Source organism: Neovison vison, chromosome 3 (genome assembly GCF_020171115.1).
Source record: "Neovison vison isolate M4711 chromosome 3, ASM_NN_V1, whole genome shotgun sequence".
NCBI classification, from domain to species: Eukaryota; Metazoa; Chordata; class Mammalia; order Carnivora; family Mustelidae; genus Neogale; species Neogale vison.
In genome coordinates, this window is record NC_058093.1 from 217,725,528 (window position 1) to 217,743,664 (window position 18,137).

An 18,137-nucleotide genomic window follows, 5' to 3' on the forward strand; every position below is an offset into this window, starting at 1 on the left:
AGCTTTTATCACTGATGTTTAATATTCATATATTTACATATTGTCTATCTCTCCCACCAGAACATACTCTCCATTAAGGAAGGGATTTGGTCTGTTTAGTTTCTTGCTGATTCCACCAGGGCCTAGAAATGCTTGGCTTATAGTAAGAATTCAATATATATTTGTTGGGATAGATATATGAATAGAGTTCTCCCCTACCTTTGAAATTCTATAATGTTATCACATATAGGCTTTCTTTCTTTCTTTCTTTAAGATATTTAATTTGACAGAGAGAGAGATAGTGAAAGGGACAAACCACATATTATTCATTTCCACAAATATTTATTACGGACTTTTTATGTGCCAGACTCTTTACCTCAAGCAGCTAGAGTATCAGAAAGAGCACTGGAGGAGAAATCCTAGGTAAGCCCTGTCTCTACCATTAGTTGAGTCACCCTTGACAAATCCATTTTTCTCCCTGGGTTTCTTCACATGTAAAACAAGGAGAGTTACATTATCTCAAGTCTCTCCTGGCTCTAGCACCTGTTAAAATTTATAAAGGTAAAACATGGCCCAGCTCAATGCCTTAGACATCACAGTACTCAGTAAATATTTGGTTTCTTTGTTGTTAATTCTCCTGTTACAGAGGAATCTGAGTATTCTTGGAACAGTTTAGACAGAACAAGTAAAAGTTTAAGCCCCACTTCCTTCTCTGACTCCACGGGACAACCTCATTCTGGTGTTTGTGATAATAAAGGATTCTGGTGTTTGTGAGAGGACAAAGCACTGAATTTGAAGTTGGAAAATATGAACTCTGACCACTGCCATTTATTTGGCTACAGAACCTTGAACAAGTCATTTCTGAGCCTGAGTCTCCCCACACATTAAAAAAAAAATAATTTAAAAAAAAAAGTCATATTGGTCTACTCTCAACTCCTCAAAGGTACCTTTTTATGTTGTTACAACTACTTGGAATGTTCTCTGCCCTTTCTTTGTTGGACTACTTTCCACTTATCCTCAAGGGCCAGCATAAATTTGCTTTATTCACTCTCCAATCCCTTACTCTTACAACATTTACCTCCATTGTTTATCTCAATTATTATAGCATTTATTTCTATTGTTACCTCAATTATTTACTATCTGTTTCTAGAACTGTAACCATCACAAAGGCAAGGACTGTGTCCATTATACTACTTTACAGTAGTATATATAGTCCATTATAGCCCATTATTCTACTCAGCACTTGGTTAAGTGCATGGCACAGAAGTATCCAACAAATATTTTTATGGACAAATGTCTAAATTAATGCACCTAGACACTTTAATACCTCTAGAAAGTTTTTGGTTCACTCAGAGCATCTAATAAACACTATCACCCTCTAGAATCTTTTACAAGTTTCTGTGAATCAAGGTTCAAAACAGGGAATGTACACAGAGGTTAGAAAAGTCACTGGAAATCATTTGAACTGAAGAACTCTGGAAGCTAAAAAAATCAGAGAAAGGGACAGGGGATATTTATACCCCAGCCCTCTTGCTCCAGAAGCCTATTATCAAGAATGAGAAGAAAAATCCCATGCTTCCATGGTGAGGAAGTGACCCACTGGTGGCCTGGTCCTTGTATTCAGGATGGAGGAAGTGACTGTCCACAAGCTGAAAGCCAGGAAGTGGGGGCAGATATCCAAGGCAGCCTCCCTCCTCCACCATTCCCTCCTGCCACCTCTAGAAATCTGGACGCTGACCCTGGTCGACCTAGAGGCTAGGCCACCCACACAGGTGGCTGGGAAACATAGCCAACAGAAAGTCCTGGTGTAGGGAGGACAGGGTAGAAGGGCAGGAAGCTGTAGGGTGGTGTGTGAGGTGACTGGGAAGGGACTGCAGGCCTGGCTAACCTAACTCTAAAGCGACCATTCACCTCTGGACAACTCTTCCTTCCAGGAGTGGTTTGGCCACATTTCTCTCTTGTCTCAGAGAGGCCAAAGGAGGACCCAGTTCCCATGGAGGCCCCAGAACCCTACGGGGCCTACATTCCCCAGGAATAATGCTTCAAACTCTCTCTAACCTCTAATCCGTTTCCTAAACGCCAAGGGAGCCCACGCTCCGGGTTGTGGCAAAGGACCAGAGGTCACAGGCACCAAGATATCCGCGAGAAGCCTTGGATCCGGTCAGAGAAGTCATACTATCCTCCATTTTCCACAGAAAACGCAGAAACCAGGGTAACTCTCTATCCTCTTATAACTGCCCGAACCCTGAAGATCCCGCCCTCCCCATATTCCATATATCCCTCACGCCAAGGGAACCCAGACCCCCAGCTTTCTTAGAGTTTTAATTTGAGGGCTTGTGGTCACCACAAGGAAAGCTGGCCCCCTGACAAAGCCAGCATCCTTTCCTTCAGAGACCTCAACTCTCAGAGAGCCTCCCAACCCCCCTGCTCCTTGGAGCCTTCTGTCTCCGGTCCTCCAATTCTCGAAGCCCCACAACCTCCTCGCGGAGTGTTATGCTCACTCCCCCCAAATCTGCTAAGAAGCGGGAACCCACGGGAGTCCACTCAGCCCGAACCCCCCGAGGCTGCCAGCTCCCTTCAGGCGTCTTGGGCCCGGGCTTCCGAGATAACGGCGGGACAGGACGGGGAGGCCCTTCCTTACCCGCCTGCGCGGCCATGGTCCCGGGACGCGGAAATGGGGAAGTGGCGGGGACCGCAGCCGCTCCTCTCAGATCCCGCAGCCAGCCGCTTCAGGCGCCGGAGGAACTCAGCCCCGGGCGCAAGCGGGATGCATCGCCTACGGCGCCCGGGGAGGACCAAACCGCACCTGGCACCGTGGTCCGCCCGCCGACACCCCGCCCCGCCCCGCCCCGCCCCGCCCCGCCCCGCCCCCGGGGCCAGGCCCCGCCCCCTGGCTCGGGCTCTGTGGGGACCCTGACGCCTCCTACTGCGACCGGCGCGGAGCTGGTAAAGGTGGTTGTCAGAAGCCCTGAGCTGGCTCCTCAGGAGAGTCCTCAGGACACCCTGGAGGTCTTAACAGAGGACCTTCAGTCCATTTTACAGATGCGGGCAGCCTAGGACCTGAGGGAACAAGTTTGACTGCCTTGAAATGGCTCAGCTCATTAGAAGCAAAAGTGAGATAGGAACCCAGGTCTCCTAACTCCCAGGCAAAAGCTCTTTCCAGTAGAGTGTTTGGGATCAAGAATATGTATGAAGGGATGCCTGACTGGCTGAGTCAGTAGAGCATGTGACTCTTGATCTCAAGGTTGTAAATTTGAAACCCCACGTTGGGTGTAGAGATGGCTTAAAAATAAAAAACTAAAAAAAAAAAATAAATATGGAGAAGATACCCCACAAAACTTAGGAGTCTGAGGGTGGACTTTTCTTAGAAGCTTCCAGCTCAGAGAAGACACTTATCTGCGCCACTATGAGTAAACTGGCACCCAGTAGACAATCTCTAGGTCAAAGATGGAATGAAGGTGGTGCAACCAGCATTCCAGGGGCAGATCCTTCTTGAAGCCAAATAGGTATATAAATGAATCCAGCACACCATATCTTCCAGTTTTTCAGGATAAGTCAAAACTCCAGGTATTTAGGTGAATTTTCCCACTTTTTAAATGTTAGTAACATTTGGAAATTTTTTAAGCCATGTAGACCAAAGGAAACACTTGTGGAGTGGGTTTTCCATGCTGGCTCCTCTTTGTGGAGGAGAGAGCAGTGGAAAAGGAGTTAGAACAGAAGACTGGTTCCTGGCAGCTGTTAGCTGGCTGAGGGATCTTGAGAAGCACTTCCCTTCATTGGGCTTAGTAAGGAACTGGGTCTTCTACGTGACAAAGGATGGACTACATCAGCTGGACCTGCAGTCCCTCCCATCTAATTCTCTGGTACTGGATGTTTGGCAGCTGTCATTTCCTCTAATTGGATTTAGGTCATGGGAAAAGTGTCCAAATGACCAGGAAGAGGCAGGGATGGGGCTCAAGGAAATGGATCATGACGCCCCTACCAAGGACAAAGTTCAATCCTGCTGTATCTGACTCCAGCACTTGAGTAAGCAAAGGTGAGCACCATTCTCTTTCTTGCTGCCCTCTACAATCCAAACTGGATGCAGGTCAGTTGGTTCTCCTCTGGGTGTGGCAGGTGGCTCCTGAAGTCCTGAGTGTGGAGAAAGTGCTGAGGGGGAGAAAGTGCTGAGGAGGGGATGTGCCTGACTTCCTTTAATTCCTGGGAACCTCCAGTGGTTGGTTTTTACAGTTTGAGGAAATCTCTGATTATAACAGCCACAGGATTGTGTGTTGAATTAAAGTGACAAGGTTCCAGGGGACCCTGACAAGCCACCTGTGGCTAGCATAAAGCAGGGATTTTATTCACCCTATACGTGCAAAGAAGTCACGCTGTGTTCCCAGGCTCACGGGCACTGACAGCCTTGGAACCAAGACCCCTGTTTGCCCCCTTTCCTCTGCCCCATAGCAACACAGTCAGGTCTGTCTCTACTCCCTCCTAACGCTCTCATTCCACTTCCTTCCCACCTCCAGCCTCCAGGTGTTCCCTAACAGTGAGTGCAGGGATAACCAACTCCCCTAGTTCCCTCCACGTAAGTTTAGGTATTTTTTGAGAAACACAAATTGAAATATAAAGAAAGAAAGTAATCTATAGAAATGGTACAACCAAGAGATAGCGTTCCAATATAGATCCAAAGAATAGTCCCAAATCATTTGTGAACTTGAGGGGAACTTCTGGAGGACATAAAAGTCCTGGGTAGGGAGAAGATGGGGTTTTCTAGTGCTCAAGTCACCTGTTCAGTTTGATTGATTACCTAACCATAGTTTGGTCAGTCCCTGAGGCCAGAGCCTGCTGACTGATTCACAGTCAACTCTTTGGACCTATAGAAATGAGAATCTGGACACTGAAAACCCCCTTAAGGTTCAGACTCTGCCTCTCAAAAACCTTCAATAGCTCCTTGTTGCCAACAAAATAAAGGCCAAACCAGCCCCTCATGAGTGAACTACATCTCACTTTGCAGCCTTCTCTCCCTACTGTCTTCACTCCAGAACTCTTTTTCCTGAATACATTCTGCCCTGTACCACTCTGCCAATCCTATAACCCCTCCACGTTCTCTGTAATTTTATTGCCCTATTCTATCCAGAAATGCACTCGTCTCTAAATGCTTAACACATTATTTTCAATTATGTCATTTTACAAACCCTGTAAATTAATCAAAATCCACACTGATAGCCCCATTAGCCACAAGGGGCTATGTAAGTTAAAATGATAGAACTGAAAATTAAGTTCCTTAGTCCACTGTCCATGTTTCATGTGCTTGCTATATATGCCTAGTGGTTACTGTGTTGGACAATGCAGATAGAGAACATCTCCATCATGGCAGAAAATTCTGTTGGACAGTGTTTTTAGACAATGATCAGGACGGGCTGTTAACATCACAAAGAAGGACTACCAGGCATTATGTGCCTCCTGAAATGATGCAACAAGAAGTATACTCTACCATTTATGACATAGTTGTACCAAAAAACAAGCCTGAATCTGGTCAAACTTCTGGATCTAACAACCAATTTATAGGAAATATAAAAGGAAGAGGAGCTTCTTAACACCACAGTGATACATGTAGCAAAACACTGAAGCTGTGGGAAAAATCAACAGGACAAATGAACTGGTTTCTTTAACAGATAAACTGCAAGAAAAAAGAAAAGAGGGAATGTATGGCTGTAAGAGAGACTGAAGAGAAATCTGATACCAGGGTATGGATCTGATTTGGATCTCAGTGCAAGCAAACTGAACAAAAATGTTGAGACAGGGGTGCCTGGGTGGCTCAGTGGGTTAAAGCCTCTGCCTTCGGCTCAGGTCATAATCCCAGGGTCCTGGGATTGAGCCCCGCATCAATCAGCAGGGAGCCTGCTTCCCCCTCTCTCTCTGCCTGCCTCTCTGCCTACTTATGATCTCTGTCAAGTAAATAAATAAAATCTTAAAAAAAAAAAAAAGTTGAGGGGCGCCTGGGTGGCTCAGTGGGTTAAGCCGCTGCCTTCGGCTCAGGTCATGATCTCAGGGTCCTGGGATCGAGCCCCGCATCAGGCTCTCTGCTCAGCAGGGAGCCTGCTTCCTCCTCTCTCTCTCTCTGCCTACTTGTGATCTCTCTCTGTCAAATAAATAAATAAAATCTTTAAAAAAAAAAAAAGTTGAGACAAGTAGGAAGACTTGAGCAATGATTAGATACATGATGACATTTAGGAATTATTGTTATTTTTTTAAGGTACATTAAATAGTATTTTGGTTATGTTTTTAAAAAATCCTTACCACTGAGATGCATATTTAAAATACTTAATGAAAAAATAAAATATCTAATAGATGGCATAGGACTAGGATTCCCTTCACAATAGTCCAGGCAGGAGAGAGGAAGCAGTGTGAGGGTGGGGATGAAACAGGATTGGACACAAGTTGATGATTATTGGGGTTGGGTCATTGGTACACAGAGGCTTAACTGTCCTGTTCTACTTCAGTGTAGGTTTTGTTTTCCATTCCTTATCGGGCTCCGAAGTTCTTGGAAATCCCTCACCTTCGCATTTCCTACCAAATCTTGGCGCTATTCAACTTGCTAACTCTTAGGTCAAAGTGGAAGAGAAGGAGAAAAGAGACCTTTTCAGAGGGATGACCTACAGCTCTGGTGTGCTGGGGAGCCTGAGGCTAGGCCAGGTTTGTAACCTCACTATTTTCCATCTCATACTGTGTTACTGAGGAACCTCAGGAAACTGCACAGCCACTGCTCTAGGTAGAGGGCTTGGCCAGGGGCCCATCTGCCCCCTTGCAGAACATGTGGAGATACAGACACTGAATAACCTGTCATTGTCCTCAGGGTTCTGACTATCCACAAGCTAAGCTCCATCATGGTAGCCTGCAAGCTTAGAATTCCATACACTTGTCAGGACCAGGACCGTCAGATGGGTCACACCTTGGGCAGGGCTGTGTATGAAGCACTTCTCATCTCTAATTATTGATGGCTACCTGAGCCTTTGCTCCTCAGTGTGACATTCTCACGTATGCAGGGTTGTTTCTCAGAGGCCAGACCAGTGTGACTACTCCTCATCCCATTCATGCCCCACCCCATCCCCTTACACAGACAAGTCCACAACTCACAGTAATGTAAAACCATTTGTTTAATTCTAAATCAAATCACTTTCACAACAGTGAAAATTAGTGACTGGTCAAGGTGTGCCACTGTACATGGCGTCATTTTCTGACTGTGGGTGGGACCTGGTCCTAATCCACAAAGGTGGCAGAAGGGGGTGGAGGCCAAGAACATAGACAACACACAAAAGAAAGGAAAACTGCCTTGGTAGAGGGGCAAGGTGATGAACCAGCAGAGGGGTGGTGGGAAGGGGGTTTCCTGTTGGGGCTGGGCCAGCAGTCCCAAGTTGGATCTCCTGCCCTAGCTCCCAGTAGAAGCTGAGTGGGGACCTAGAAAGTTCAAAATCAAAGGGCACATGACAAACCTGGCTTTGCTTACAGGTTCCTGGGATGCCTTTGCTGGTGGAGTTCTCCTGGGCTTACTACTTTGTTAGAGTCCAAGTGATTTCTCTTCCTATCCACAACCCTTCTTTTTTAACTTTTCTTCTTTCGGAAACCCATTTCTGGTTGAGCCCATCTGACAGAAGTCCTCTCTCTCACCACTAGGTGGGGCTACCACACTGAGCAATCCCTCCAATTCACTAGTGCTGAGAATTCAGGACATCCTCCTCCCCGCAACTTTCCCAATTTTGGGGATTTCCAGGAGGTGATTAAAGAGGAAAAAAAAGCACTCGTGAGTGGGTGTCCCAAGGTTTAAAATCCATCAGGGACACTAAAGCTGGTGGCTTAGTCCTACCAAATGAATTTGGCAAACCAACCACCTATTCAATACTTATATTTTGTCTGATTAAACACTGAAATCTGGCACTGACAGGTACAGAGGGGAAGGGGTGGGGCCTATGGAGAGGACAGTAGGACCTCTCTCATCTTCCTCAAGGTCTTGGTTTCCACATGCTATGCAGAGCCACATCTGGAAAAAACCATTAGGTGGGGCTTTCTACCACTTGTTGGCTATGGCTGCAGGTGAGCTAGGAGCAGTACGGATGGAAAAGTGATAGAGAGACCTCCAAAGGATGTCCACTTCCCTCCATCTCTGGACTCTCCTGGAAGAGACTGGATTTCTAGGAAGAGGTCCGACCAGCAGAATGTGAACCATTCTACAATTAAACTGTCCTCCTGCCTGGAATCACTCCCTCAATCAGATTCTGAGGAAAAAGTTTATGAAATGGAAAAAAAACAAATCAAGGGCTTGGGAAGATGATACCCCCTGGAAATTTCCTGAGGAAGACCACACCATATCATCATGCCAAGGCTCTCTAAGCCCTGCTGCTTGGCTTTAGAAATCGTCAGGAGTTGCCTGCTCCGCAGTTCCATGCTTCTCTGGCTTTAGCACACACGCAAGGAGTTTTCACGGGTATCCACCCAAACCATACCCAAACCAGGGTTACATGTGGGTCTCCCCACTCCTGCCTCTTCATAAAGGACAATCTGGTTTCTGGGAAGATGGTCTTCAACATGCAGCTGAGCTGACTTGACAAAGCATTCCACTGGATGCACCCAGAGCTTCTGTAGCCTTGGGGACAGGGCTGCTTGTTCAGCTGTTCCTGCAGCAGAGCTCCAAATTCCACCAGAGTCCCACTGGCAGGTCTTTCCTAATGAGCAGCAGTCAGTCCCAGCTTCAGCAGTAGTCTCCACTGTGGGTCCTCTGGCAGATGTGCATACTTTGGGAGGGAAAGATGATGGGAAATCTGTGACAGAAGCCACATGTCTCTGGGGATAATCTACTCCAAGAAACCAAGAGGTCATTCAAGCCACTCTCTGGAGCCAAAGAGACTGAGCATGGCTCAGAGCCAATGCAAGATCTTTGGATCTCTGATTAATTCTAATTAGTTAGCAGCTAATTAATTAGCTGCTGCAATTATGATCGTCACAGAACAGCAATTTCTTGGATTTCTGCTCAGGAGGAGGAGACAGGGCAGAGGAGCACTGGGATATGGGGGAAAACCTCTATATGAGGAGTCCACTGATTTGGGGAGGCCACTTACCAAGGGGTATTTAAAGAGATGAAACAAAGCTTCTATTTGGTTCACCCCTTTGTTTTCCTAGTATCAAACTCAGGTGAAACTGTACTGACAGTTTCTCTCTTCCTGCCTCTTCCTTGTGCAGAGTCAGGACCTGCTGAGCTGGCTGGAACAGGACTTGAGGGTGTAACTCATGAGACATGATTCAATGCCAAGGACTGAGGTTATAGCAGGGTGTTTACAGCAGTGGTCATACTCTAAAGTCCTTGACAACTGGTCTTGACTCCCTAAGCTCTGATGGAGAAGCAAAACTCCTTGATGTGTTACTGACGCCACCGATTCTAGGGGTCAGGATTAGCCCGGAAGCCAAACATCAAGAGTGGGTGTGGCATGTCACCAGTCCAGAGGCCCTGCCATGGATGTAGGCTGGGAGCCCAGCATTAGGCAATCAGGAGCCAGAACATGATCACTAGGGCCACAAACAGGAAGAGGCGTGACAGGAACTGCTCATCCACATACTGGGGTGTTCCAGGGACAGCTGCAGAGACAGGAGGGAAAAGAGAGGCTGTCAGAACGCTGCAGCTGTGCACACTGCTGCCCAACTGGGCCAGAAGTTGAGAGCATCAATCTTCATCTCCTTACAGCAGAACTGCAGAGAGCCCCACACAGTGTGTCTTCCTTTTCCAGAGGAGGGGAAGTAGAGCCCCAGAGGGAAGTAGTGACTTGTCTTGCCTATCACACAGCAAACTAGGGGCAGAGCTAGGCTTCCACTCCTCCCTGCTTTGAGAAAAGCTCCTAGGTAGCTGTCCAGACATTGGGGAAAGGAGAGTAAGAAATCTATATCCAGAATGGGAAAGTTTTATCAAATATGACAAAGGAAAACTGTAATCGTGGCAAGGAGATAAAGGGATACAGAGCCGACTGTAGAACTCTCTTTACCTAAGGAACCCAGGGTAAGCCCTGAAGCAAGAAGGCAAACAAGCTGCCAAGGGTTCTTGCTGCCTCCATAGTGCCCTGTCCCTCGTTCAGGGAAGAGCACATCCTGCCCCTTTGGCATCTCCTTTGAGAAAATGCATAAATGAAGGAGAAACCTTTGAGGTAGAGGAGGTAAAGAAGGGCATTCCAAGATCTCTTGGGGCTGTACTATTCCCCAGGTAGGTGCTCTGATGATTCATGCAGGGTGTCAGTCAACGAAGACTTGTACTCATCGCCTGCAATGTGCCAAGCACCAGGATGGGGGTGAGGAAAATTCCTGGGATGACCCAGAAATAGGTTTCAGTCCCTAAGAGCCTAAGCTCCTGACCAGGAACCACACACTGACCCTTCTACACCACACACTGTGCCCAGCACACAGGAGGTTCCAATGAGTGCAAGTAGAGCTCAAATGACCTCAGCACCTCTGCAGACTCCATGGTAAGGATCTTGGCCCAGGTGCCAGATTAAGACAAAATACAGAACACCCACCTTGCTGCTGGCAAGGTGCAGCTGGCACCTTTAAACTGGCTGGAGAGAAAGGTAGTAGCAGATAACAGACCTAGAAAGGGAGAAAGGGGGCTGGTCCCAAGCCCCCCATGTATCCTGAGGGAAGCTGGACAGAGATACCACAGAATAGAAAGGCCTTGAATCCTGGTGGGTTGCCTCACTCCTTTCTGTCCCTAAATGGGACATGCACAGGGCTAGGCTTTTCTTTAGCTAGGTATCCTGGATCTTTAGTTAGGTATCCTAGGTATCATTTTATTCTTTTTCATCTTATAGGCACAGAGTAGGTCTTGGGAAACATACTGAGCATTTTCTGATTGTAAAACAGAGCTAAACGAACACTCATCCCACAGGCTTATGGTGAGGATCCCCTGCATTTGTGATGACAAGCACTTTGAACATGCCTAGTATTTAGTAAGTGGGCAATATACATTATCATGACTACCAGTAATCCGAAAAGAGTTCACATTTTGAAAAGGCTGACTGACCAAGCAATGACAGTTATCTGTAATCTGCATACTAATGAATTCCAAATAGCCTTCAAGCAGAATTATCAAGGAAGTAGGGTCTCACCTGGAGGAGGCCGCCCATCATTTATGTTAAATGCTGTGGCAAATATCCCAAAAGGAAATGCCCCAATTCCAAAAGACATCTGGAAGCCACCATCTCCAAATCCAAATCCTTGAAATCCCTGTATGGAAGAAATGCAATTCAGAACAAGCAACCTGTCAAACATGTCACCCACAGGTGGCACCTGCCTCTCCTCCCTACCCTCTGCCACCTGTTTCCAAGGGGGATATTTTTTCCTCCCATTTAGACTGCAAGGCAGAGGAACCCTGGTGGGCCCTCTGCCCTCCTGGCCTGCAAGGGGTCCAGCTAAGGAATTGTGAATGCCAGAAAGGACTGGCTCTGGTCCAAAGTAAAATAATCTGCTGGTGCAAGTTAGGGTTCTTAGAGCACCGCGTTTTTTCCCAGAACCCCACCCTAGTCAATAAAATTTTCTACATGCTTTAATAACATACATCTTGTATATATATATATATGTGTATATATATATATATACATCTTGTGTGTGTGTGTGTATATATATATATTACATATATATATGAAATATAACAAGCAAAACTGGCAACAACCCCTATATCTAATTATAAGGGAACATCAGAACAAGTGGCACATTGCTGATAATAGCAAAAAAAAGTGGAACCCTAATTAATCAACAATGGAGGTCATGATCAAAATCTTGATACACACTCTCTAAAGACCATCATGCTGACTATGCAGCAACACAAAAAAAACTCCTGTGACCAAGCTACCAGACAAAACTGAACACTATGGTCACAAGTACATGCCAACATGCAGGTATGGGAACAAGATATAAACAGGTATCTTCCCTCAGTTTTAATATTTTTAAGAATTTAAAAAAAAAAGACAATTTTTTTCTGATTATTTTCATATATATGCTTGTTATAAGAAACTTACACATGAGACGAATAATTGACGTAAAAAGTCAAAGATCTCCTTATTCACCATCTTCATGGTGTATCATCCTCAGCTTTCCCCCTCCTTCTCCCACCCTCAACTTTCCCCTATACCACATCATCTTTCATATGAAAAGACTTAGCAGGAATTCTAACACTGTGAAAAAGTAACCCGTTTTCTATCTTGACCAAGGTTGCAGATAGTAGAGGGGGTAGAGTTTAGACCAGAAACTAGGTCAATATGATCTGAAAACCCGTGCTCTTAATTACTGTGCACATCTTATTAAATCTTCTCTCCTCCCCCACATCCCTAAGTAGATCTTTAGAGCAAATGATTAAAAAATAATAAGTAGAAAATGCATTGGGTCAACTGCGCTCCACAAAGAGCTGGTTGGCTTTCACTGATGAGTCCTCTGCCAAGTCATGAAAGTGGCTGTTCCCTATCCCATACCAAGCAGCTTGGCATCCAGCTCCAAACATCTTGCTGGGCAGCACTACCTACATAAAGCCTAGTAACAGATATAACAAGAGGGTAACAACCAGTTTTCCATCTCCTCAGTGCAGATGCCTCCTACTCAGACCCAGCATGGTTGAGTTTGAGGGCTCCTGGGACCGAGGCTGCCTTACCCAGGAAGGTGCAACTGTTTCATCACGAACTACCACTTCACTGAGAGTAATCCCGAGGACTGACCCTCTGGCCTCCCTTTTAGCAACCTCCACACAATTCCACAAGCCCTCACATATGCGGAGTTTATGTTCCTGGGAAAATGTAGGCAAAAAGCATCACTGGTGCCTGCAGGTACTTGTATGTGTTACAGCTATGCAGTAGGACCTCTGGCTTCCTGAGGTTAGGAGCTGATGCTCTCTGTTGAGAAACAGAGTCTGTGAAAGTTAAAGTGATGGCACCTGGTAGTCAAGGGGGTAGCGTTTAGACCAAAAACTGTCAATATGTCAATAATGTTTAGATAAAAAACTGTCAACTGTCAATATGATCCTGGGGCACCTGGGTGGCTCAGTGGGTTAAGCCTCTGCCTTCGGATCAAGTCATGATCTCAGGGTCCTGGGATGGAGCCCCACACTGGGCTCTCTGCTCAGCAGGGAGCCTGCTCCCCCACCCACTGCCTGCCTCTCTGCCTACTTGCGATCTCTGTCAAATAAATAAATAAAATCTTAAAAAAAAAAAACAAAACCAAAAAACCTGTCCATATGGTCCAATAACCCCATGCTCTTCATTCTTATGGGGAAATGAAAAACTCTTGTGACCACACTGTCAGACAAAACTGAACACTATGGTCATAAGAATCCTCAGGACAATATGTAGGGATGTAGACAAGATACAGATAGGTATTTTCCCTCAAAAATTTTAATATTTTAATCTGGAGAAATGAAAATATACTTGTTAGTGTGGATAAATATTCTGCTTTATAATTTCTTCAATATTTTATTTTATTTTTTGAAGATTTTATTTATTTATTTGACAGATCGAGATCACAAGTAGGCAGAGAGGCAGGCAGAGAGGGAGGGGAAAGCAGGCTCCCCACCAAGCAGAGAGCCCGACGCAGGGCTCTATCCCAGAACCCCGAGATCACGACCCAAGCTGAAGGCAGAGGCTTAATCCACTGAGCCACCCAGGTGCCCCAATTTCTTCAATATTTTAACAAGAAAATTTTAATATTAGGGCGCCTGGGTGGCTCAGTGGGTCAAAGCCTCTGCCTTTGGCTCAGGTCATGATCCCAGGGTCCTGGGATCAAGCCCCGCATGGGGCTCTCTGCTCAGCAGGGAGCCTGCTTCCTCCTCTTGCTCTGCCTGCTTCTCTGCCTATTTGTGATCTCTGTCTGTCAAATAAATAAAATCTTAAAAAAAAAAAAAGAAAATTTTAATACTAACATCTGACTTAAATTAGCATTTTTGACTAGTGATTTTCCTAAGAATTTATCCTAGTAAAAAAACCATGAACCTCAAAAATGTATCTATAAGTTCATCAGAGTATTTTTAAAATGAAAAAAAGAAAACAGTTAAATGTCCAACAAAGGATCAAATAATGTTAAGTTCATACAACTCAACACTAAACAGCCTGGCATGTAAAATTTCAAGATAATGTCATTTAAAAAGTCTCCCTCTCTGTGATATAAATTGGTAAGGCCAGGAATCTTTGGCTATGTTCACTGATGTATCACCAGTGCCTAGAATAATGCCCAGCATCCTGAAGGCACTTAATATAGAATGAATGAAATTTTTAAAAAGAGCTACGAAACAGGAGCTAAGTATTGTTAAAAATAAACAAAAATATATGTATACCCACTATAAAATACGTGCACATAAATAGATCTATAAAATTTACATGTGTGTATATATAAGTATAGAACAATAGAAAAAAATAGACCAAAATATTTCCTGTAGTTATCTCTGGATGGTGTGATTGTAAGTTTATTCCCTCTCCTTTCCTTTGTGTTTATTTCAATTTTTCCATTACTTTTATAATCAAGAAGAAAAAGTATAGGTCCAAGATGGAAACTTCTTAAGCCATAAGCTCATTTCTAGAAGCTTCTCCTAGAATGTTCCTCACCCCTCTGTTCTCTGGCTCTGGCCTCTGTCCTTGAGGACGGGGAGGGGTCTTCTCTCTGAAACAGAAACATCGTAAAATAAATAATTATAAAATGCTTTCAGCTGCTCCGAGTGGGGTGAGAGCTCAGGGTCAGGTCCACTATGCACAGCACAGGAACTTATACCAAATTAAACTAAATCCTAACCTTCATTCTACTTGCGACTGTTTTGCCAACTATACAGAAAAGCAGAGAGAAAAATCTGCTTATTCTAAGATGTTCATCATGTTGCACTAGAGCCTACTCCTCTCACAGAAGCCTGACCCAGACTGGTTATGAGTGCTAGCCAGACACCTTCCCTGGACCTGTGTAATAAAGAGGTCACCAATGTTAAAAATCAAAAATCCAAACTGCAACAGGAATGGCCTGTCAGCATAGAGGGCTGAGATTCAGGATCTCTCTATCTGCCCCTATTAACCTCAGCTTTACTTCCCACTATTCCTTGGTAAGCACTCTATACACTTTGCTTTTGGCCTCTGGGTCTTAGCCTCTTCTATCACTCATCATCAACATACTGGACTGAGGGCTTGTTAGCCGTGAGGCACTAGGCAGGACACTACCAATACTAAGACTGTGATGGACTCTACTCTTGAGGTGTTTATGGTTTAAAGGGGGCCACAATCAATCACAATACAGCATGGGAAGGGACTTTTTGAACAGAGATCTCAGCCTCATAGGGTGGAAGCACGGCTGAGAGCAACTGATGTGAGGAAGAAGGGCCACTTCAAGGAGAGGTAACTTCAGGACTGCTCCTTGAAGATGGACCAAAATTAGCGGAGGAGGAGGGTGTTGAGCAGGACTGGGGAGGGCAGAAGAGATAGAGGGAAAACAATTACGAAGGCTCATGAATGTGAAAGGCTAAGTTCCTTTAAGAGAAGTCCAGTATAGGGACGCCTGGGTGGCGCAGTTGGTTGGACGACTGCCTTCGGCTCAGGGCGTGATCCTGGAGTCCCGGGATCGAGTCCCACATCGGGCTCCCAGCTCCATGGGGAGTCTGCTTCGCTCCCTGACCACCTTCTCCTCGCTCATGCTCTCTCTCACTGTCTCTCTCTCTCAAATAAATAAATAAAATCTTTAAAAAAAAAAAAAAAAAAAGAGAAGTCCAGTATATGTGGATACAGGGTATGCTGGGGGTGGGGTAAGAGACACTGTATGTCACTGTATGTCACGGTATGAGACACTGCTGGGAGAGTCTGGGGGTGTGTGAGCATGTGCACGTGTGTGAGCAGACCATGAAGGGCTCTCAGAACTTGTGTTTGTAGAATGACAGACCCATCCACACCCCAAACTCCACAAAGCCTCCCAGACCTCCTGTCCCCTCTTCCCTCTGTACTTTATATATCACTGCACAGCAACCACCCTCCTTGCAGACTCTCCTGCTAGACACCCTGCTTCCCAAGCTGCTCCTTCACAGCACTTTGCATACTTACAACTGTGCTATCTTGTGCACTGCCTAGCACATTGCCTGCTCGCTGGCAGACACTCAGTGGATATTCATATTATAGCCCAGTGAGGAGCAACTTGGCTTCCCTCCCTTCCTGACGAACTCCCATCTGGATCCCAATTGCCTCAAAACTGAGGGTCTGTAAGCACTAAGTAGAAGGTGGAGTGAGAAGGTGCTAAGTGGAAGTAAATTTATATCCAAAGGGAGGAGCAGGTGTGAGAGGTGCCCCAAGGCCTCACCTGGGGTCCTGCTGCCCAGTGCTGCCCCTGCCATAGAGCGGGATCACTTTATCTCGGCTGATGCCGGCTTTGCAAACTGGACACACTTGTCTGTTAGGTCTGGTCTCCAACCACTGCAAACAGGAGAGAAAAATGCACGAATGGTATTTAAGCCCACTACAGAGCAATCACAGACAGCGAAACAACATGGGTCAGGGGCCTCAAACTGGAAACACTGACACCAGCACAGAACACTTCAAGGAACCCCATTCTCTGATTCCTGCTCCTGGCACTCAATAAATATTTACTAGAGGTAAAATCAAAATTGCTTTTAAATACCTCATAATTAAACAGGCTTCCTCATGCTTCATTACTTCTAGGGGCTCCCTGCAACACAGCAGGAAGGAACTCAAGCCTAGAGCTGTGTCAAGGGGTCAAGGAGAAAGCAGCATTTAATGATTTTATATCCCACCACTTCCTTTATCCTACTGTTGAAAGCTTCAAAACTTATGTGCTTTTTATAAATTTCCAGCAGATAAATTTATAAATTTATTAGGTTCTGCTGGAGATCAAAATGCATAGCCCTAAATGTAGTGGGAACCCCTCTCTTCCTTCCTTTGCTTCTTTCTCCCACCTCGATTCTGAGACTCTAGAGCTCTGGAACTTCTGTCCTCCCCCTACATGCTTAAGCCACCTAACTAGTGTGGTGCTCTTTTGCCAACAACTGTGGAGACAGCCAGCTGTGAATGCCAAGCCCTGCTCTGTCTCACCGAGCATGTGCCTGGGTCTTGGTGAATACTTAACTGACTGGTTTTCCTACTAATGTAGAGCTGAGAAAACAGACTTTTTCCCCCCTCACACAAAAACTCTCTGTTGAGACCAAAAAAATTTCTTCCTTCCTACCATTTTCAAGGCCTTTACAGGTAGGGGGAATAGTTGATATTCTAGGAGGTTCTTTTTGTAGAGGCAGAATCTCAAAAATAAAAACCACACATACTATCAAATCCAAGCTAATCTATAGATAGGGAACTGTGAGCCAGAGAGGTGGCCTGCTAAGGACACAAAAACCATCGATAACAGAATCAGGACCATCCCAGGTACTATACTGACCCCTTGTTTTCAGCAAGTACTTGTCAGTGGGCAGGTGTATAAAGAGGGTTGAGGGGGGTAAAACAAGCAAATGAGTCCACAAATGGGAGATTGCAGCTTCTGACAGTAGTCTCCTGAGATTAGGGGTGTCTTGTGCAACCATAGCTGATGAAAGACAAAGTAAAGTGAAATGCATCTTACCTGATGTAAACACGGCCAACTGCCAGAGTCCCCAGGGCAACCAGTCATCAAGGAGAAAGAGAATGGGGGTAAAGGAAGCAAAATGCTTTCATTAGAAAAAACACCAAGGGTGGGAGCAGAAAAAATGGGAACACAGGGTGGAACTATGGAGCACTGCAACCCCCCTGAGTGTCTGTGGCGAATTACTAGTACCAGAAATCAGAAAAGCATGGGCTAAAGTCACAGGAAAAATCAGGCAACAGAGAGACAAGACCCCAGTCTCTACCTCTGGGATCTTACTTGTAAAGGACCCCCAGGTCCCAGACCATCCCAGACTCAGCGTCTCTACAAGTCAATCTCTGAGGGATTGTGACCTCTGAAGGAATCCAATACAGGCTAAAGACCCTCTATGCAGAAAAACTCATGAGGCATTCTCATACACACAGCGCAAGCACACACGCACGTGCACACACACACATACAAACACACCATATTTTAGACTCCGTTTCAGTGGGTTCCTAACCTAACACTCACAATGTGTGACTCTAGACCTGGTTTAAGAGAATCTTCAGGCTGTCCTCAACCTTGAG

At 45.5% G+C, this 18,137-nt stretch overlaps 2 protein-coding genes across 4 annotated transcripts in view; both read right to left on the bottom strand.

The window, feature by feature from the left end:
• LIMK2 (LIM domain kinase 2) overlaps positions 1–2,719 on the bottom strand; it is a 61,013-nt gene extending 58,294 nt beyond the window's left edge. The window contains exon 1 of the mRNA XM_044243885.1: positions 2,621–2,719. Coding sequence (XP_044099820.1) covers positions 2,621–2,636 — 16 coding nt within the window. The 5' untranslated portion in view covers positions 2,637–2,719. The remainder of the gene's footprint in view (positions 1–2,620) is intronic.
• Positions 2,720–7,103: 4,384 nt separating this feature from the next.
• The window catches only part of RNF185 (ring finger protein 185), a 38,366-nt gene continuing 27,332 nt past the window's right edge, over positions 7,104–18,137 (bottom strand). For all 3 annotated transcript variants that reach the window (XM_044243889.1, XM_044243890.1, XM_044243892.1), the window contains 5 exons: positions 17,569–17,587; positions 16,300–16,412; positions 14,580–14,634; positions 11,106–11,223; positions 7,104–9,591 (listed from right to left, as the gene is read on the bottom strand). In XM_044243889.1, the coding sequence (XP_044099824.1) occupies positions 9,494–9,591; positions 11,106–11,223; positions 14,580–14,634; positions 16,300–16,412; positions 17,569–17,587 (403 nt within the window). In that variant the 3' untranslated portion in view covers positions 7,104–9,493. The remainder of the gene's footprint in view (positions 9,592–11,105; positions 11,224–14,579; positions 14,635–16,299; positions 16,413–17,568; positions 17,588–18,137) is intronic.